Source organism: Manacus candei, unplaced genomic scaffold (assembly GCF_025592945.1).
Source record: "Manacus candei isolate 608988 ecotype Guabito, Panama unplaced genomic scaffold, ASM2559294v1 h1tg000017l, whole genome shotgun sequence".
In the NCBI taxonomy this organism is placed as follows: Eukaryota; Metazoa; Chordata; class Aves; order Passeriformes; family Pipridae; genus Manacus; species Manacus candei.
Window position 1 is genome coordinate 9168730 of NW_026138065.1, and position 19952 is coordinate 9188681.

General features: G+C 35.8%; 1 protein-coding gene across 2 annotated transcripts in view; it reads left to right on the plus strand.

The window, feature by feature from the left end:
- CRIM1 (cysteine rich transmembrane BMP regulator 1) overlaps positions 1-19952 on the plus strand; it is a 168505-nt gene that overhangs the window by 72653 nt on the left and 75900 nt on the right. For both annotated transcript variants that reach the window (XM_051783312.1, XM_051783313.1), the window contains exons 3-4: positions 9597-9839; positions 16359-16479. In XM_051783312.1, the coding sequence (XP_051639272.1) occupies positions 9597-9839; positions 16359-16479 (364 nt within the window). The remainder of the gene's footprint in view (positions 1-9596; positions 9840-16358; positions 16480-19952) is intronic.

A 19952-nucleotide genomic window follows, 5' to 3' on the forward strand; every position in this document is an offset into this window, starting at 1 on the left:
CAGTTAGAGTGTGAAAATGTCTTGAAACACTTGGGTATTGGCCTTCACCATTGGAAGCGGTCACTTTCTCCTTACCTAAAAGAAGGAAACTTCTCTTTGTAGTTTCTGATGACTGTGGTATCTTAGGTTAGTAAAGAGAAGAACAAAATGTTGAACAGCGTTGATTTTCCTGATAATTAAGCATCTTGAGTGTTTTTGTGAGAGAATTTTAAAAATATGTGCTTAAGGTTCTAAGAAACAGAGGTTAAGCTGGTAAGAAACAGACAGAGGCATTCTGAACATAATAGCTAGGAAAACTAGTTTGCATAATGGAGTTTACTTGCCAGAAGTATCTTAAGGCATTTAGGCCCTTGCATTACTGTGTGTGGCCTTGGCTTTTAGGGTTTTGGTGGGTTTTTTCAACATTAAAAAATATCAGAGAGAACTAAAATAAAACATATCTTAAATTTATTTTTATTAAAATACCAAAACAGAATACTGAAGGGCATACAGGAGTTGATTCAATTTCACTGGAAAAAAAAATATTGCATTTCTTTGAATATCAAACCCCTCATTTCTAAGTTAATGTTTACAACTCAGTTGCTATTGTAACATAGCTCTAGAAAACTTGTCCTGCCTGCAGTTCAATCTGAACTGCTAGCTTCATACATGTGTGAATTCTTATTCTTTGTAAAATCATGTTTTTATTTTTATTGTAGTTTGCATTTATTGCAAATGCAAGTGATGCAGTGTTTTCTGGGTTCTTGTTATGTTTATGTTTATAGACCGATTAGGAAGCAAACAGCAATTTGAGACTACTACTTTGGGTGTGATTATGTGGTAAAGCGAGTTGTTTGGTACTCCTTACATCCTGAGCTGCCTCCAGAGGTTTGTCCTTTGTGAGGTAGACAGTATGTCCTCAAATTCAAATCCCTTCCTCCCTGTCGCAGATGTGTGTTGCAGTACTTCTCCTTCAGTGAATGCTTATGATTATTTCTCCCAATATCAACTAACTTATATTGTTTTCTCAAGCTGTATGAAGCAGAATTGTTCCAAATACTTGTACTTTATCATCATTTTGGTACTCATTCAGCATTACTTTTGTTTTCACAGCTGAATATACTGTTGTAATAAATAATACTTTCTTCTTTAGGTAAATTTATTACTGATGTACATTTTTGTATGTTGTTGAAGTCTATACTGATTACAAATTTAGTGTTTTCATTTTTGGTTTACTTCCAAAATGATTTGATATTCTTTAAAGTCTTGAATCTCTAGTTGAGATCACCTCATTACTATTTACATACTCTTCCTTCCTTTGGAATTTTCAGTTGTTTTGCCAATAAAGAGATTGAACAATAGTAGGAGTAGTACCATTCATTCAGTATAATAGCCTCTCTTATACAGAGAAATCACAATGTACAGTGTTATAACAATCATAACAGTATTGAAAACACTTTTTAAATTTTTATTTTTTTTACATTAGAGGCAACACATCTGTTAATCTGATTGCAGGTAGTTAGCTGTCTGCTCATCTCTCCAACTAACTTCTGGAGGATTTTCACTACTGAAGTTTAAAGGTGCTTTATTGCTATTGAAAGCAGTGCAGTTAACAATAAAACCGGATCCTGCCCCTGGGATGGCACACCTTCCTCTGTGTTCTGTGCAGTGAACTGGGCTTATGTCCAGTTCTGTCAGCTAATGTTGTCCATTATTGATTTGGATTAACTTGTTGGTGTCAAGCTAATGCATACCCATTGAAAGCAGGTTTTTAATTAAATGGAGGAAAAGTAAAACTACCTTTGAGTTTTCAAGACCTGACTGTTTCTAAAGCTAACAGAGGAATGCTGTGAGCTGGGAGGTCTGAACCCAAATGTAACTACAGCCCCAGACATTATTAGTTTTATAGAACTCGCATTTGCATTTAGATGCAGGTGTCTGACAGGTCGTCATTGAGTCTGTTAACTCTTCCTTTGGAAGACAGCAGTCTGGGTTCAGGATTGTTTGCAATTCTGGTGTGAGGTTTGGGGTTTTGTTTGTTTTATTTTGAGTTAGCACCTTTCTTTTTAATATTTTTAGTATAGGAATAGAAACTAGTTCGGGAATTGGAATTATAACATTGTAATAGCTTTGCTATCCAAATGGGATTATTGTCTTTTTTGAGCGGTATAACCCTTTTTTCTGGTTATTTAGTCCTTGAAATGGAAAGTCTTTGGCAAATCTATATTGAATACCATGTTGCAAAGATGAGTATTAATGAGTGCATGTTTCATACAACTGGTATCTACGACTGTCTTTTTGCGTGTGACTTTTTTAACCCAAGTTAGTTGCAGGCTCTTGTTGTTATATTACAAGAAGATAATATATAATATGGGTTAGATAGGTTGCCCCACTGTGTAGTACATAAAACCGAGAGTGCCAGAATGCTGAAAAGTGTAGCAAGACTTGTTTAGAAAACAGAATTGATTTTAAATAAAGTTCAGTTTTAGGTAAAAGGTCAGACTGTAGTTCCTTTTTTTTATTTGTAGCAGTTCATCCGTATACAGTACTGTGCATATTGTATGTGTAAGGTAATCTCATTTTTTAATCTACTATAACTGCCCTTTTGATTCTCTAAAATCCTTTTGGGTATTTTGCATTCCAATATCGATCCCTGTCTGTCTGACTGCTTCAGCTGGGTAATCATTTTTCTTGTTTATCCCTAATCCTTTTAATATTTCCTTCCTGTCACTGTATAACAATACAGTATGCCTATTGTTTGGAATGTATTTCAAAGACTGTACAGTAAAAGTGGCTGTATTTTAGCCTAGATTTCACAAAAATTGGTTACAGTGAAACAAAAATGCAAAGCTGAACAACATGTGCCTTCAAAGCACCTTTGCCAACCGTAGTGCATTACTTTGCTTAGTCATTCAAAATGTTCATCTTGATGAAACATTCTGTTTTGAACTGCTCTGGAAAATAACATATGAAGCTGACTATTTCAAAATGCTTCTTATTCTGTATTCTTTGTAGGGACGTAACAGAAAAAAACAACACATTCCCTCTATCTGTGTGTACGTACATATGTGTATATCCGTATGTGTACGTATTAAAAACTTGGTTTTAAAGAAGCAGGTGTAGAACAGTTTAAATATCTCAGTGGAAGTGTTTGAATCCGAATCTGATAGTTCTCTTCAGCCCCCTCCTCGGATAAAACATTCTGTCCTTGTTTCTATGGTGACCACCAAGTAACAGCATCCCATGACACTTTGACAAAATGATAAAAATCCCTCTCTGAAATGGTTTCATGAGAAGCATGGATCTGTTCTTTTTCACCTGAAGAATGAGAAGACCCTCCCACCCCTATTGGGGCTTTTCTTCTCTATTTCTCCCACACTAGATTATTACTTAAGATCCTTTCACTGTACTAACCAATGCTTTAACTGTTCTGCTTTTCTCATTAAATAAACTTGGCATGTACTTTCTCTGCGTGTCAAAGCAGAGCATGCAAACATAATGAAGGAAAAGAATTTGAAACAGAGGTGAAAGCGAAGTGTTTAATTTTTATTGAGGAGCCATTTTTATTTCTGTAGTGCTTTGGTATTAACAAAGATGAGAGTGGGGGTGGTGTATGCTTGTTTGGGTTTTGTTACAACTACTCTGCTTTAACAAAACAAATAAAAAACCCCTTCCTATATTCAGTGACTGTCTTAATAAAAATATATCCAAACTAGTATCCAGTTTGAGTATTGTGGTAATACCTTTCAGGAAGGTAAAGAAGCTGCCTTCTCTCAGAGAAAGCATTACTTTCAACATTTCGACTTCATTAACTCGCCATTATACCTCCACTTCCCCATAATAACATTGTATGGTAAACATAATTTTAAAAATACGTATTAATTTTTGATATGGAGAAACTTTGTGAAAGTTCTGGCTTTATATCTGTTGCTTTATGAGACATTCTTTCTAAAGTTAATGGAAAGAAAAAAAATCCATATCTTAATTTCTTTCTTATTGTTCTATCATTTGAAGATTGCTTTTCTCCCCCCATGCACTCTATAACAAATATACTGTGGTTGCAGTGAAAAGTCAGTTTGAATGCTGTTATGCCTTGACTTCTGAGATGTTGAACTTTTCTGTGCACTTCTGAGATAAAAATGTGAAAGTTTTTCGAGGCATCCTGACTTTTTAAGTGAATGATCCTTGTCTTAATATTAAAGCACATAGTACATTGTAACTTAGTCAGCTGTTATTTTTCAGTTATACATTGTAACTTAGATGATTCTTGGTAGTTGTAGGGTGTCCTCTATCATGGGCTCGATAACAGCAGGTTCTTTTTGCAGCCTATTTGCAAAGTAACAGCAAGGAAGCCTGATCCTTCAGACCTACAGAAAGTAAAGTTTGTCTTGAAATGCAAAACTGGTACCAGTAGTAATTTATACCTAAAACTTGCACTGTCACTGTTAAACTGAAGAACTTTATATTAAGTGATCTGTAGGGCAGCCTTTTAGAATAGGGATTAAGTTTGTTTCTGAGGATAGAAGTCTTATTTGGAATTCATCTAAATGTCAGTTTTCCTGTTTGGATTGTGTTCAGTTTATGAAAAATGTTATATTTCCAGATACATTTCTGAATTTCTTAAAAAAATTCTCTGTTGCAGAATAGGTAGTTTGTAAAAGCTTGATTGATCCAGACTCTAACTGTGTAGAGATCCTTTGTGGGCTCTGAGGTGTCAGAGATACCAAAATGTTTCCAGCATCAATGGTGTTTGATGAAAGGCTATAAAGAGAATGCGTCCCACAGAGAAACCCCGTCAGAAAACCAACTGATAGTTTCTGTTCTTTGTGTAGCTATCTGAAATGCTCCTTTTTGGAACATAAAGGCGGTGTTTGCAGCCATTTAAGTTTTTCTTTGTGGGTTGTAGGTTATCAGTTCAGACTTTTATGAGAAACTTGATGGATGCATCCGTGACAACTGATTGTTCTCCTTGTTAATGCTTTCATTTTTTTTAAAGGAGAGACTGAAATGTGATTAAGTTCTATATTTTTTTTCCATTTCCTCTACTTCAGCAAGGCTTTCAACACTTTCTCACAATAGCCTCTTAGGGCTAACTCTGGAAGTGTGGAGTGGATGAGTGGACAGTGAGGTGCTGAACAGATCCCAGAAAATGCGATCAGTGGCACAGTTAGAGACCTGTCACTAGTGGTGTCCTGCATGGGTGGATACTGGGCCCAGTATTGTTTGGCTTATTCATCAATGACTTGGATGAACTGGCAGATGACTCCTCAGAAAACCTGCTGGTGGCACAAAGCTGAGGGGAGTGGCCGATACGTCAGAGTGCAGCCCTTCAGAAGGAACTTGACAGGTTGGAGAGATGGGCAGACAGAAACCGTGTGAAATTCCATAAAGGCAAATGCAGGATCTTGCACCTGGTGAAGAATAACCCCGTGCACAGGGGGTGCACCTGGTGAGGAATAACTCCATGCACAGGCTGGAGACCCATCTGCTGGAAAGCACCTCTGCGGAGAAGGACCTGGGGGTCCTGGTAGACAGCAAGCTGTGGGCCAAGAAGGCCAATGGTATCTTGGGGTGCATTAGGAAGGGCATTCCCAGCAGGTTGAGGGAGGTGATCCTGCCCTTCTAATTAGCCCTTGGGAGGCTACATCTGGATTTCTGTGTCCGGTTCTGGGCTCCTCAGTACAAGAGCCATGGAGCTCCTGGAATGGGTCCATCAGAGGGCAACAAAGATGATTAAGGGACTGGAACATCTCTCTGGTGAGAAAAGGCTGAGGGAGTTAGGCCTGTTCAGCCTTGAGAAGAGATGTTGAGAGGGACCTCATCAATGTTTGTAAGTATCTGAAGGAAGGGTGTTGAGAGGATGGAGCCAGGCTCTGCTCGGTGATGCCAAGCAATAGGACAAGAGGCAATGGGCAGAAATTGATGCATAGAAAATTCTACCTGCATATGAGGAAGAACTTTACTATGTCTGTGACCAAGCACTGGAACAGGTTGCCCAAAGAGGTATTGCACAGTCTTGTACAATGTGCTCTAGGATGACCCTGCTTGAGCAGGGAGATTGTGTGATAAGTGTCCTGAGTACAACCTCTTAGTTACCAAAGCAGATATCTGCTATAATAATTCTTCTGTCTTTCCATACAGTTAGGATTGTATGAAATTGTTCTTGTGAAGGAATTTGCACTATGGTTGAGGGGAATGTGACATGTATCTTCTTGTAGTGTAGTCTGTTAAGATGCCTCATTATTCAGAAATGAGTATATATTTGCTGTATTAATTTATCTTATAGTAAGTCACATATCTATATAGTTCTCCCTTTGCTCAAAAGTCTAATTTTTTAGGTTCGATACACTACTTTGGAAAAAAAGTTCTCCTGTTTCTAGGGACACATAGTATTTGTTTATATTTTATTTATTAACAGAATAGATAATAAAATGGAGTTTAAGTCCTGATGCCTTGTCTGACTTAGAAGACATTGGTTCAAAGATCCTGATTTGTATAATATACAGTAGCTTAAAACAACATCTGGGAGACAGGTCAGTGCTTCATAGTGTATGTCTATTTGACAGAGAAGCAGTAGGCTATTGTTGTGAATCTACTTTGGTCTATTGAGAAGCTGCTTTGAAATAGTCTGTTGGTGTATAAAAGGGGCAAAGTTAGCAGAAATATCACTGGCAAGTGATTTCACAGTTGTTTTTCTTGTGGAATGCAGCTTGCCATTACCCTGCCTTTCAGTCTTTTGAGGCTGTTGATGCATTTTTAATTATTTTGTTCTATGTGTTTTCTTATGTGTCCCTTTTGTAAGGGCTAGAAGTATTTTTTTTAGTAAAGGAAAAAAGAGCTATTAAACAGTTCTTCTTCTTTGATGAAATCTTAAATAGCTGTATGTAATGGAATTAAATCAGGAATCCGGCTAAAGCAGTGACATTTATGGCTGTATTAATGTTTGTAATTTATTTTGAGAACAAATTAAATTTTGATGCCTTCTTCGATGAAGTAATGAAAAGGTAAACAAGTTTAGTATAATGAATCCCTGTGGATAGAGATCTTGCCATTTGCTGAGATAACAAGAAGAAAAACCTTGAAACTTTTCTGAATGGGTTGCTTAAAAGTAATGTCTCTTTTATTCAAAGTTGGTATCAAAATGAGGAGCCCTCATCAGCTTTTACTGAAATGCAGTAAAACTGAACTCCCACCTTCTTATATTGCAGTGAGTTCTGGACTGAGGATGCAGTTACAGTAGCATGATGCTAGCAGATTAAAGTTTTAACTAACATATAGTAATGTCAGACCTGGAGCTGCAGGATTTTCATGTTTTAGATAAAGATTCCATTCAAAAATATGAAGTAGGGAGTGTACAAGAAAACACTTAATTTATGGCTGACCACATATCATTTCAACCAGTAGCTCTTTTCCATAAAGGAAAATTACATCTAAATCAAGAATCAAATCATGATATGCAGAAAGTTTCTTAACCTGCTTTTGACTCTGCTGTGGGCTGGAGTTTGGGAATCTGAAAGATAGTTATCTGTTGGCTGATCCAGCTTGGGTTAATATATTTGACTTTCCTGTTGCTCAGTTGTATTTGTATACTGGAAAGGGAATTTTTCAACATGTACATAGTTTGAGATGTAATTTGGAAGCACGATATTTACATTAGTATTAATACGGAGTTATTAGTAGGGTTTTCAGGACTCTGAAGTAAAAAAGTAATAGTGACACTGGATTGAAAAGAAAGCCTTTAGTTTGTTTCCCGAATATCTACTGGTGTTATGTTACGTGGTATTAAAACATGAACATATATTTGCAAGGTGGTGGTTATGTTTAAACCATTTCCTCTGAAAGAGATGCTAGCTTTATTTATTTATTCTGTTGCTACTAACTACGTTGGGCACAATGACATGGAAAACACTATCAAAGATAACTCTGAAACACTGAGTGAACATTTCATACAAAAATACTTATCATGGTTCTCTGCTTTAAATTTCTCTCTTCTTTTTTTTGATGTGTCCTACGTGTTGATTATGATATATCCTTGTTTTCATATTTTTGCTAAGTGATCTTACCAACTCCAACAGTAGGCTTTGCATAGGTCTTCAAAAGAGATATATCTAGAGTCCTGAATAGTCAGAATTCCAAGAGTTTGACATGCATTTCTGACAAATCTTGCCATTCTGAAAGTTGACCAAATGAGTCAAACACAGTTTTTATTGTATTTGGCCAATTGCATTGGTCAAATTGTATCTGTATTGTTTGGATTTGACCAATTGCATTGATCAAGTACAAGCACACCTTAAGGAAATGCATATCTTCATATAGATACATGCATATATCTGATTGCAGTTAAGTAAAAAATAGTAGGTAAACTTATCTTTTCATGAGAGAGACTGCATGACAATGGGATTATCTGTTAGTCATGGAAATCAGAAGATTGCTGGATGCATAATGCTAAGGCAGATCAATGAACAGTTTGAATTTAAGGGTCTATCTTGAGTACAAGTAGTCTATCAAGAGTCTTATCATGAGTACAAGGGCTGCTACTGCAGCAGTTCTATCACTTCTCTGTAAATGTTGAACTACATGTAGTGAAAAACAAAAATAATTTTAACAGCTAAAATATCAAGCCTTTTGTTATATCCGTAAACTAAAGACTATCAGTAAAATACTGAAACTAGTATGTTATCTGTTATTTTTACAGTTTTCTGCAGTGAACCTCTTTAACCAGTAATGTTCAGTCTGAACAGTGTTTAATAAAGCAGATAAGACATAAGGGTAGGTTTCAGAAAAACATTGGTCTTACAAATGTTATTTAAAGTTCTAGGCAAAATACGTATCTAGTCAAGGCTGTTTTGAAGATAGATGGAAATAGTGGGATTTTTAACTATAACAGCAGAGTTATGACTCTATCTAGTAGCACATATAAGCTAGTAATCTTTGTTGCTTGTAAGAAAAAATATAAAGTACTTGTACATGGAGGAATCATCGAATATCCTGAGTTGGAAGGGACCCATAAGGATCATCATCAAACCTTGTTATCACCATAGTCAAACCTCTTCTCTTAGTGATAAAGCTGTGAAAGTACATAGGAACAATGCTTCTAATGTGAATATGGGAGTGTGTACAGAAAAAATCCTCTTCTGCTAATGTATGGACTCTGCAAATATATTAGGTGTTGAACTTTTAACTAGCTTTTTGAATAAGTGAAAGCTCAGTCCAGGCTGATAAATCAATCAGTTAAAATCAGTTGCTCGTAATCCAAAATCTTCAGAAACTGAAGTATAGGTATGAACTTCAGAGCTGACATGATGTGACAAGTTGTTTCTAAATGTCCCGACCAACCGTGTAGCTTCACAGTTGTTCTTGAGGCTGTGTGGGTTTAGCAGTCACGCACATTGTACGAATTAGAATTTTGTAAAATACTTCGTAAGGCAACTGTCATCTTGCAAATACCTATAGTTTTTTTAAGTATATTCCATAAGTTTTACTAATCAGTTCAGCAGCAGCTGTTTTACTGTTTTGGGGGAAGAGAAGAAAGGGAGCTTTAGCTGAGTTTGTGTTTACAGCTTCGGTACAGTGTTTTACTGACACATATGGCATGCTGATTTTTCTCTCCCTTTCAGAAGAGAAACCTGATTGCTCCAAGGCCCGCTGTGAGGTCCAGTTTTCTCCTCGCTGTCCAGAAGATTCCATCCTGATTGAAGGTTATGCTCCTCCTGGTGAATGCTGTCCACTCCCAAGCCGTTGTGTGTGTAATCCTGCAGGCTGCTTGAGGAAGGTTTGCCAACCCGGCTACTTGAATATATTGGTTTCTAAGGCATCAGGAAAACCAGGGGAATGCTGTGACCTCTATGAATGCAAACCAGGTAAAAGCAGACACAATTTGTTTTCCCGTTTTTCAGGTTTTTTCTGTCTGACAAGCAAAGTAATTTATATAATTATGTCTAATAAAGCCTATATAGCCTCTGAATTATTCTGATTCTTGAAAATTAAAGTTATTAAATGTGGCCAGTATCCATTAAAAAAATATTATGATAAATTTTACTGTCTTTTTTCTTTAAACATTAATTTAAACTCAGCAGGAAGGGAAAAGTAACCTAGTAAGAATGTTGCATTTCTGTGAATGCTACTAGTGCAAGTGACATACTTTATATACTGTTTAGGTTATACAAAGATTTTTCATAGTAGATATACCCTGTGCATGGACAGGGAATTATGAATTCTATCTTAAGATTTCTCCAGATTATCAAGTGATGACCCTTAAAGACCAGAGAGCAAAATGGTTATGGAGGAGCATACCGAAAAACTTTACAACATTTTCAGTATTTACCCATCTTCCATTTCATGAGAACACCCTTTCTTGTGATTTATTATTCCAAGTGAAGTGGAAGATGTAATGCACTCTTTGATCCAGGCTTTGGTAAAGATGAATAATGAAAACAGGGGGCTGAAAACAGGCATGTAAAATGGTATAATCCAAAATCATGTAGGCAAATAGGTTCAAGTATGTTTAACTCCGCTTTTCCTATGCTTGTTTAAATTTTCTTAAATCTTCCACAGAAGAAGACTGTACAGTCTTTGTATCTTCTAGTGCTTCTCTTTGTGTTTTTTTTTTCCTAATATCCAATGCAAATCCCACCGTATGGAAATTTAGGCAAACATTTTTTTCTCCTGTCCTGAGTAATTGGTGAACAAGTCTTTACTATAATTTTTACTATAATTTTTTGGAACATTTTGTCAACCTTAGGCTTCTTTCATCTAGAATTAGCTGTAATTTCTTATAACATAGCTCCTTTGAACTCCTGCCTTGTTATGTTTCCCTTCTGTAGGTTTTTTCCATTTATCCACATTTCTTTAAAATGTGGTATCCAAAAGCAGACTAGTATTTTTGGAGCATCTTCATCAGCCCTAAATACTGTAGAATAATTGTTTTCTGTCTCTCATGCAAAATTCTAAATAAGATTTAATTGTTTTACTGGAGTTATTTCTAGTTAGTGAAATGCTGTGATGTCAGGATCTTTCTGTATCATGATTGCTTCTGAACCACTATATTTTTACGTTTTAATTCTTCCTATATATACTTAATTAAGCCTTTACTGAATTTTGTCTTGCTGACACTGGATTATTTATCTTTCTCAAAGTAGATGTTAGCTCTAATCGTGTCCTCCCAGCTGTTATTTGAATGCCCATCTTGTAGTTTGCAATAAGTCCTTCCAGACTTACCCATGGAGGTTACTTCTTAAAGGCTGTTTTAACTTGCTACAGAATCTTCAAATTGAATATGATTTTCTATCACATTAGTGAATTTATGTAACTGTGTGTATATTGTTTTCTGAAGCAGTTCATATTTTTTGCTGTAGGGACTTTAGGAGGTGAAGGCACATGGGAATGGAAAAATGAAGATGCGTATTAGGAGGATAGAAGAGTAGAGGCTTTGAAGAGATTGGGGAAGGAAACTAATGAGATTTAAGGGAAGTGTAGAGCTTTGCAAATGGGGGTTAGAAATTGAGAGGCCTGGAATAGACCTTTTGTATTCAGAGTTTGACTTGGTATCCTAAAGAATTGTAGGAAAGAAGAGTTGGAGGGGAACTGAACTATATGAATTATGACTGAAATGCCATGTTGCTGGAAAAAAAATGGGATAGTGGACAGTATAAGGCCTGGGAGGTAGGTGTTCATGCAGAGTTTCTTGTGGAGCTGATGTCACGAGTTTTACTGAATATGTCAGCAAGCTGATGGAATTTGCGTGTCAAACAGAGAAAAATGTTTTCCAGTTTTTGCCATAGACCCAAAAACTTTAGTTCTGTGAGTACTGCTACCAGAATGCTTTTCCTACTCTTCTCTATCTGCTTGACCAGCCTCAAACAAATTGCCAGAAGCTGGGAGGACTGCTTCCTATGACGGCAGTGCTGCCTTATGCCAAGATAAAGTGCTTGCACAATTAAAGCATAAATTGTGTTTATTTTTGTTCCTTAAATAAGATATCACTGCTCTCTAGTTTACTGTGGCATTTGAGTTGGGAACCTTCTGCTGAAATCTGCATATGTTCAAGTGCTGTGATTGGCAACTGAGTTACTGAAAGAAAATAGTGTTTCCTTAACACTAAATGCTAGAATAAAAATAACTTTTTTTATTTTGAGATCCACTTCTTTTTTTGCGACTTTTACTTTAGGGATACAATTAAAGGCATTGGTATTCAGTGAAAATGAACAGTGAAGAAACTTAGTAGCTTAGTCATACTTGTCTATGGACTGTCCAAATTTGCCCAAATTTGGACAAATGCTTGTCCAGAGTAATATATCTTAAATGTTCTTACCTGTTGCTCCACCAAGCATCTCATCACAGTGTGGTATGTGCTGAGAATAAGTATGTCCTGCTCATTGTTTTACTGCAGTTACAAAACTCAGAGGTGAAATAACTGGTCTGGTGCCATAAGCAACCTCCTTTATTCTTACAAGCTGTGTATAACTGTCCATTCATGAGCGGTGAATTTAGTGAATGTGCACTGAATTTAGTTTAAGCTGGGAGTTACAGTTCTTAAAATGTATTTTTAAAAAAAGTAATTCTTAAAAATAGTTTGAATGAGCAATCTCAAATGGAACTGCATAACGTGTTAATGGTAAAAATAAAAATAACCTGAAAGGAGATTTTTGGGAATATATGTACCCCTTTGGCTAAAAAGCTAAACCACTATGAACAGTGATGCTTTTTAAATCATTTTTGTTTATTTAAAGATTGAATTAAAATCTATTTGAAATGTATTTTGCTGAAGTGGTGATAGGAACTCTAGCTGTCACTTCTGAATAAAGCAAGCTAAATAGTTTACTTTGGCAGTTGTCCAACAGATGTTTGTTGTACCTTTATTTATAACTTTTTTTGTTGTTGCATATGGTGTAAAAGGGAGTGTCATATTTTAGTTTCTTCTAAATGTGGGCATTGGGACATTGTGGACATTCCCCACATTGGGAAATGTCTGCCATGCTAGACATAACCTATGTTGGAACAACCAATCATTTGTCAATCTTTCAGAAATCTTTCTGGCAGAGCTTTCATTTACTCATCTCCAGCATGGCCTCTTTTTTCTCTTACCAAATATTGTTTTAAATGCAATTGTAAAGAAAATGTTATTGTTCAGCTTACTTCTTTGAAGAATTTTGTGCAGTCAGAGCTTGATGGAAAGTCCGAGATCAGCAGAATAGTTTAGTAGGTAGCGCGTAATGACGCACAGGGAAGTAACTTGTGCTCCACCCTGGTGCAGCTTCAACATTGAAAATCAGGTCTGGAACTTTCACAGTCATGTGCTTAAGGACAAGGGTCAGCAAAATCAAGTTTTTATGCATAGCTGAGAGAAGAGGAATTCTGTAATCTCTGTTGCTCCTAGAAATAGTACATGCATTGTTTTATTGGATGCTTTGTTAAAGCTGATGTTGAGAGAACTTGAGATAAGAGTGGGGAAGGACTGGAGAAAATGAATGAGGAAGAATTACAGATACATGTCCAATGGAGCTGGAGAAAGGGTTTTTAAGTTGACGGTGAGGAAGGAAAAAAACCCAGCGCATGTAGGGGTCCATGTTGGCAAATACCTGGGATAGGGCAGTTAAGGAAGTGATTCAGGCAGTGATACAACTGCATTCAAAGTCCAGGAATGCCATCTGTTATGGTTGTATGTAATATATTCTGAAGTGTCAAGGAGTGTAAAAAGGGTAATGCCTTGTCATGGAGAAATACTTTCATGCTTCCTTCCTACTTCTCCCTGGGCAGAAAGTGTAACTACCATTATCACATGTAGTTGTGTTGTGTCACGTTATTCTTGAGGAACCACTTGAAATGCATCTGAACTGAAAGCAGAGGATGTTATGTGATGCTTTTTAGCTGCTGTAGAAAGCAGACTGTGTATCCTTGAACTGAACCCTCAGAAATCTGCAACTTCTGAAGTCTTACCCTATACTGAACCACCATGTTGCATCAGAGATGTAATTACTGACTTGCTACTGGATCATTAGATGCCTAAGTAGTTATTTAGATCTTGCCCCTAAACTGTACACTCTATTAGTTGAAAAGCTGACATATTCTACCAGAAAGTTATTTTCACCTAGGTATTAGCAGGTACACGATCAGAGACCTTTGGTTTTGTAGTCTATAAAGGAGGTGGCACATTATTGCACATATGTCAGGGTCTGCAACCATGGCAGAGTTTATGTTACATTCTTGTAGAAAAATTGGTAACTCTCCGATGATACTGTATACAAATTGAGTGCATGAGAAAATTCCTGAAGACTTCTAAGTAAAGGTTGATTGGGTGTGTCTTCACTGGTAGGAAGTTGAAACATGTTTATGAGTTCTCAAAGACACATATTTGTCAAACTATGTATTTAAAGCTTAAAGCTTCTAGAATAGACAAATTTTTTTTAGCTTATGATAAAATATATAATAACAGCTTATAATAAACCTGTTCATGAAATGTACATGTGATAATTATTGGAATCAAAGCAAGCTGTGAAAAGACACTAGTAGTTCAGTGGCAAATGTTTGCAGTCTTATTTTTTTAGGAGAGTAGTGCAGCTAATCTGGGAAATATCTTTTTAAGCAATGAAGAATTCAGTTATAGACTGTTCTGAAACCTTACAATATTTTCAGATTATCTGTGAGTTTGTCTCAATACTTTTTCCACTTTGAGAAACCTGTTTAAACCTAAAAGAAAGTAGGAACCCTTTTTCCTCTTTCAAATATTTTGCATCTCTTATCTGTCTTCACCACTCTTCTGGGAGGAAAGTATGAAAGAGATGTAAAGACAGAGCCAAGTTTGTTTTTTTTCAGTGGTGCCCAGTGACAGGACCAGAGAGGTGAGGGGCACACACTGAAACAGAGGAGGTTCCCTCTTAACATCAGGAAGCACTTTTTTGTTGTGAGGGTGACTGAGCACTGGCATAGATTGCCCCGAGAGGTAGCAGAGTCTCCATCCATGGAATATTGAAAAGCCACCTGGACACAGCCTGAGGCAGCCAGATCTACATGGCATGCCTTGGGAACCTCCAAAAGGTCCTGTATTACCGCAGCCATTTTATGATTAATCTAACAATATAATAATAATAAAAAAATCTATTTGAAAGCTCTTGATTTGGAGTTTGTTTGTAGTTTTTCTTAAGTTTGTACTTTTTTAATAGACTCTTTGGGCTGCTTTTCAGTGTTAATGAGCTATTTACTATCACACTGTAACCACTGCAATAGAGATGTGCTGAACACATGTAATTCTGAGACTGAGGTGCCTCATTATGACTGATTTGGTTATTATTGCTGTGTACTGCTGAGCGTCAAGCTGGAAAAATGTAGGACCAGAAGAGAGAAAACGGGCCTTTGAAGGTTATCAGCTCTTCCAGGAAGTGTGGTGTAGCATTGCCAAGCTGCTATAGTACTTCAGTAGGCAGCTGTGATAGTGTCAATACTGAAGTGAAGTTTAATCACTAATCAGGAATATCATACTGTATAATTTTCAGTCTGATAACATTCTATTCATCCTGCTTGCTCAATCAGAAGGTAACTCATATCTTAAAACAGGAACCATGTTTTATTCTGTACTTGCTTAGTATAATTATGATAAGGGATAGCAAATAGATAATACCTGAGCTGATATTGTTTGTTAACATGGAAGATTTGGGACCAAATAAGATAAAGATGTGTTTCAGCCTTCCTGAGAGTGACTCAGAAGGATTAAATATATATTCAACCTGTTTTTTTTTTTTTTCTTCTGGATTTCTAAACATTTGTTGCTTTCTAAAAACTGTTGGTCAGTCTTTCTTGTTAAGTGGAATTCTTTATCTCATTAATGCAGAAAGATATGATAATTTGCATTTCATTTTCACCATATATAAAAACCCAAACAAAACAACCTAATGGAATAGTCTTTAAAGTACATACTTTATATGTGCAGACATAAATCCATAGTGTATCTCTCTTTTTTTTTTAACTTCTTATAACCCAAGTATTTTGCTATTTAAACAACCTTTAATTAGGAAAAAAACCCCAACAATTGTTTACTGTTTTAAAAGCTGTTGGAAGTATATATTTTCAGTAACCTAGTGTATTTCTAGTAACTAATATTATTCACAGGTGTAATGATTGTTTGATTGCCTAATTTTTATGAATTTTTTATTAACTAATATTAGTTCAATTGCTTCCTGAGTCAAGAATTTTAAAAAGTGAATCTTAAAGAGAAAGGAAGTCTTTCTGTAATGTTACCTAGCAAGCATGCATTACTTGGATAATTTTTCTGACTTAAAAGATGATTTGATGCAGATGATGCATAAGTGGTTGCTTATGAGGAAGTAATTTGCAAAAAGCTTCCAAGGCATAAGTAAAAGAAATTTTCTTCTTCCCTTCCTCCATAGTGTTCAGTGTGGATTGCAGCACAGTTGAATGTCCTCCTGTTCAACAAGTTGTTTGCCCCCTGGATAGCTATGAAACCCAAGTCAGGCTGACGGCTGATGGCTGCTGCACCCTGCCCACAAGGTTGGTGTCTTGATGGCTCAGTATTTTTAACTTGTTCTCTACAATTCAAGTACTGCTGTAAGCACAGGATAATAACACGCACTTCTGTGGCAGTAAACATTAATACAGAATAAAAGAGATATGAAGTAGGTTAAAGATATATAAGTCTGATGGAAGTACGGGAATCTATCTTTTTGAAGCCCAAAAAAAAATCTTCTTAGTGCAAATGAATGAAGGTGATTTTTGCTAAAATTCCTTGAGGAGTTCATGTCTCTACATTGACTTTCAGTTAGTTTAATTAACTTTGCAAAAGTAAATACTTTTGAGAAACTTTTGAAGGTGCTTAATGGTAAGAAATTAAATGATGAATATGACAAAAGATATGCCAGAGATATTTCCATCTAGTTAAAGGAAAAAAATCATATTTTTTGGTATGTGGAAGACCACTGTAAAAAGCTGAAAGATGATGGCTATCTGGAACTGTAGGGAAACAGAAATTTCAAGTATTTGCTTCCATTTTACTTCCGTTGTTCAAGTAGGTGTAATTTTTTGCGATTTAAAAAATAAAACACTATAGAGTTTGTTTTGTTCCACAGTTATGCAACACTATTTGAGTTTGTTTTTGCAACAAGTTTCCCAAAACCTGATTCAGCAATATGCCAAATAAATACAAATTCAAGCAAAAAGTGTCACCAATGAAGATATTTTACACCAAAAAGAAAATATTTCTTGTAGATATAATTAGTTGGTTTACTTAATGTGAAGGTCTTTGCACTGTAGAATATTGCCCTATTCTCAGCCCATCGTGTAAAGTAGTGATACACTTACTAAGAATTCAGAAAGTAGAAGATGGCAAAGGTTGTGTAATCATGGATCTTCTCTGTTGGGTACTCCTTGGGTGCACGTTTAATATGGTGACTTCTTTAAAACTGTTGTTTCCGTAACATATGAGAGTCTCTTATTGCATGGAGATTCAAAAACATTTATTTAAAAAAAAAAGGGAATGAAAAGAGATGAGGAAAAATATCATATGATGCGCTAATCCTGGCTATTAAAATTTGAAAATATATTTCTAAACTTGGCAAATTTTATGATCTGATACTTAAAAATAGTACTATCCTTACTCAATGATTACTACAAATGTTCTTTAATTCAGAGTTGTTTTCTTCTATTTTCTTGTTTTCTGAATTTTGGACCAGATCATGGTATGGATTCTCAGTATCCTTCCTTTATTCTTTAACATATTTTCCATAAAATTCCCAGGAATTGCAGTGATGCCATATTAGTTGAGAGCTGACCTGGCTAGTTGGGATTGCACAGGAGGCTGTAGGTATCATAGTCATCATACTGGCATTGTTGTGAATACAGCTCGGCATGTTCAAGGCAACTAGAATAGAATACTACTAAGGACTGTATTCAGAAAGATAGATTATGAAGTAAAAGAAGGAATCTCAGATTATTATTTCATAAATTTATAGTTTAAATTAGCACTCAGAAACCTTGATATGATAGAAAGATTAATGGTGCATTTTTACTTTGAAAGTTGTTTCAACTTGTTGAATTAAAAAGTGGTATATAGGGCAAATTATTTTTATTTCACAAAAGTAAAATTGTGTTCTATTTTTGTACAGTCTAATATAACTTGTGGTTTGATTTTTCTAGTGCTTGCATGGAGGGAATGAAAAATATCCACTTTATTTTTTGTCAATGATAACTTCAGTGTTACTTCTATCAGGGAACATAAAGTACCAAGAAAATAAAACTTCATTTACTTCAGAAAAATGACCAGTTGGAAATATTTTCTATTTCTAGCACACACATGGGAACTGACCTTAAATAAAACACCTAGAGCAAACATGTTCTTGAAAGAATCTTTTTATTTCTTTGTGAATGTTTAAAAATAAAGTCAGTTGGTTTGCTGGGTGTTAACTGTAACTGATGTCTGAAGTGTACTTGTCCATGTGTGTGGTAATTCAGTGATGAAACCAGTATTCCTGTCTCCTGCACACAAAGACCCCAATTGTACAATCAGGCTTTCAGTGTGTGAATTGCTAGGTAATTGTGAATTCCTGAAACCTCTTGGAAATCATTTGTTTTGCATTACTGGGATCAGAGTTTAACAAGAGATCTGAGATGGGAAAGATGAGTACTTAGCTCCTGGAGTCTTATGACCTGATCTTATGATCAGAGTGGTTTTTGTGTTAATACCTCTGCCCTCCTTGATGTATAAAACTGCAAAAAAAGACCACAATTAGCATAATCAGGTGTTTCTGCAGGCAGGTAAAAACAATTATAGGTATCTTGTACTCCTTTAATAGTTTTTAATTTTGTGGCTCAGTCTATGTTGCTTCATGTTGCTATTTGGATTGCCTTAATTCAGCCAAAGCAATAATACACTCTTTAATGGAGTAGGTGAGAAGAAAAGAAGAAAAACTGAATCTGACAGCAATAAGATCATATAAAGGATTTATATGTTGTGTGCCTGCTAGAAATATATTTAGTTATTTTGATTTTAATATACTGCTGTGCTTCTTAAGGAAGACAGTGCTGTAGTCATCATTCATGTGCTGTAGGTAATGTTATTACTTGAAGGGGGAATGAAGGAATGTAGACATAGGGATAATCAGAAAAGAAAGCTTGTGAGAAGGTTTAGAGGGAAGAGAAGCGTATGTATGAAAAGAAAGAGCAGAAAGGGAAACAAAGTGCAATTAGTTGGAACATGAAAATCAAACCATTTGAGTTCAGGTTCAATGTTTTCTCAGATTTGAGGAAACATTGGAGCTTTATATTTGAAGGGTCTCATGTCAAGAAGTAGTTGATAACTTCATATACAGTAGGAGCAGACTGACTTCTGTCCCACATCTTGTTCTTGGCCTGTTTCTTGTATGTCATATGCTAGAAAAATGAAGATTATTAAATCTGGTGTTAAATTGGCATTTCCTTTGAGTGAGCTCTTGAATGCATATTCATAATAATGAAATCTCTGGTAGCAATGCCAGGGGGAAAGTGGGAACAGTAGGCATCTGACGCCATAAATTCTTGCTATTGCATTCAGAGGTTACATTTGGTGTCACACTGATTTCTAATGCAGTGGTTAAAACAGAACAGCCTACTGATTTGGCATCGACATCAAAATACCGGTTGCTTCAGCTTTCATCAGACTGTTATGAGACACCTTACATTTCCAGCTATTATGTTAGGAAAGCTAAATGTTAGGAAAACAGGAAAATTATGTCAGGAAAACTATTATGTTAGTAAAACTTAGAAAAGTCTGTCTCTGTTCTTGGTAAAGATGCTCCCTTCTCCAGGGAGCTTGTTGAAGAAAAAAATGTATTAGAGCTCCTACAAAAACCATGTTATTACAGTTTTGTTAATGGAAGTTTGTCATCTTCTATTACAAACTTAAATGAAGAGATGATCAATATAAAGTGTACAGAATCTATTATGTTCAGATGTTCCCAGTTTTTCTGTTGTGAGTGAAGGTTCTTCAAATT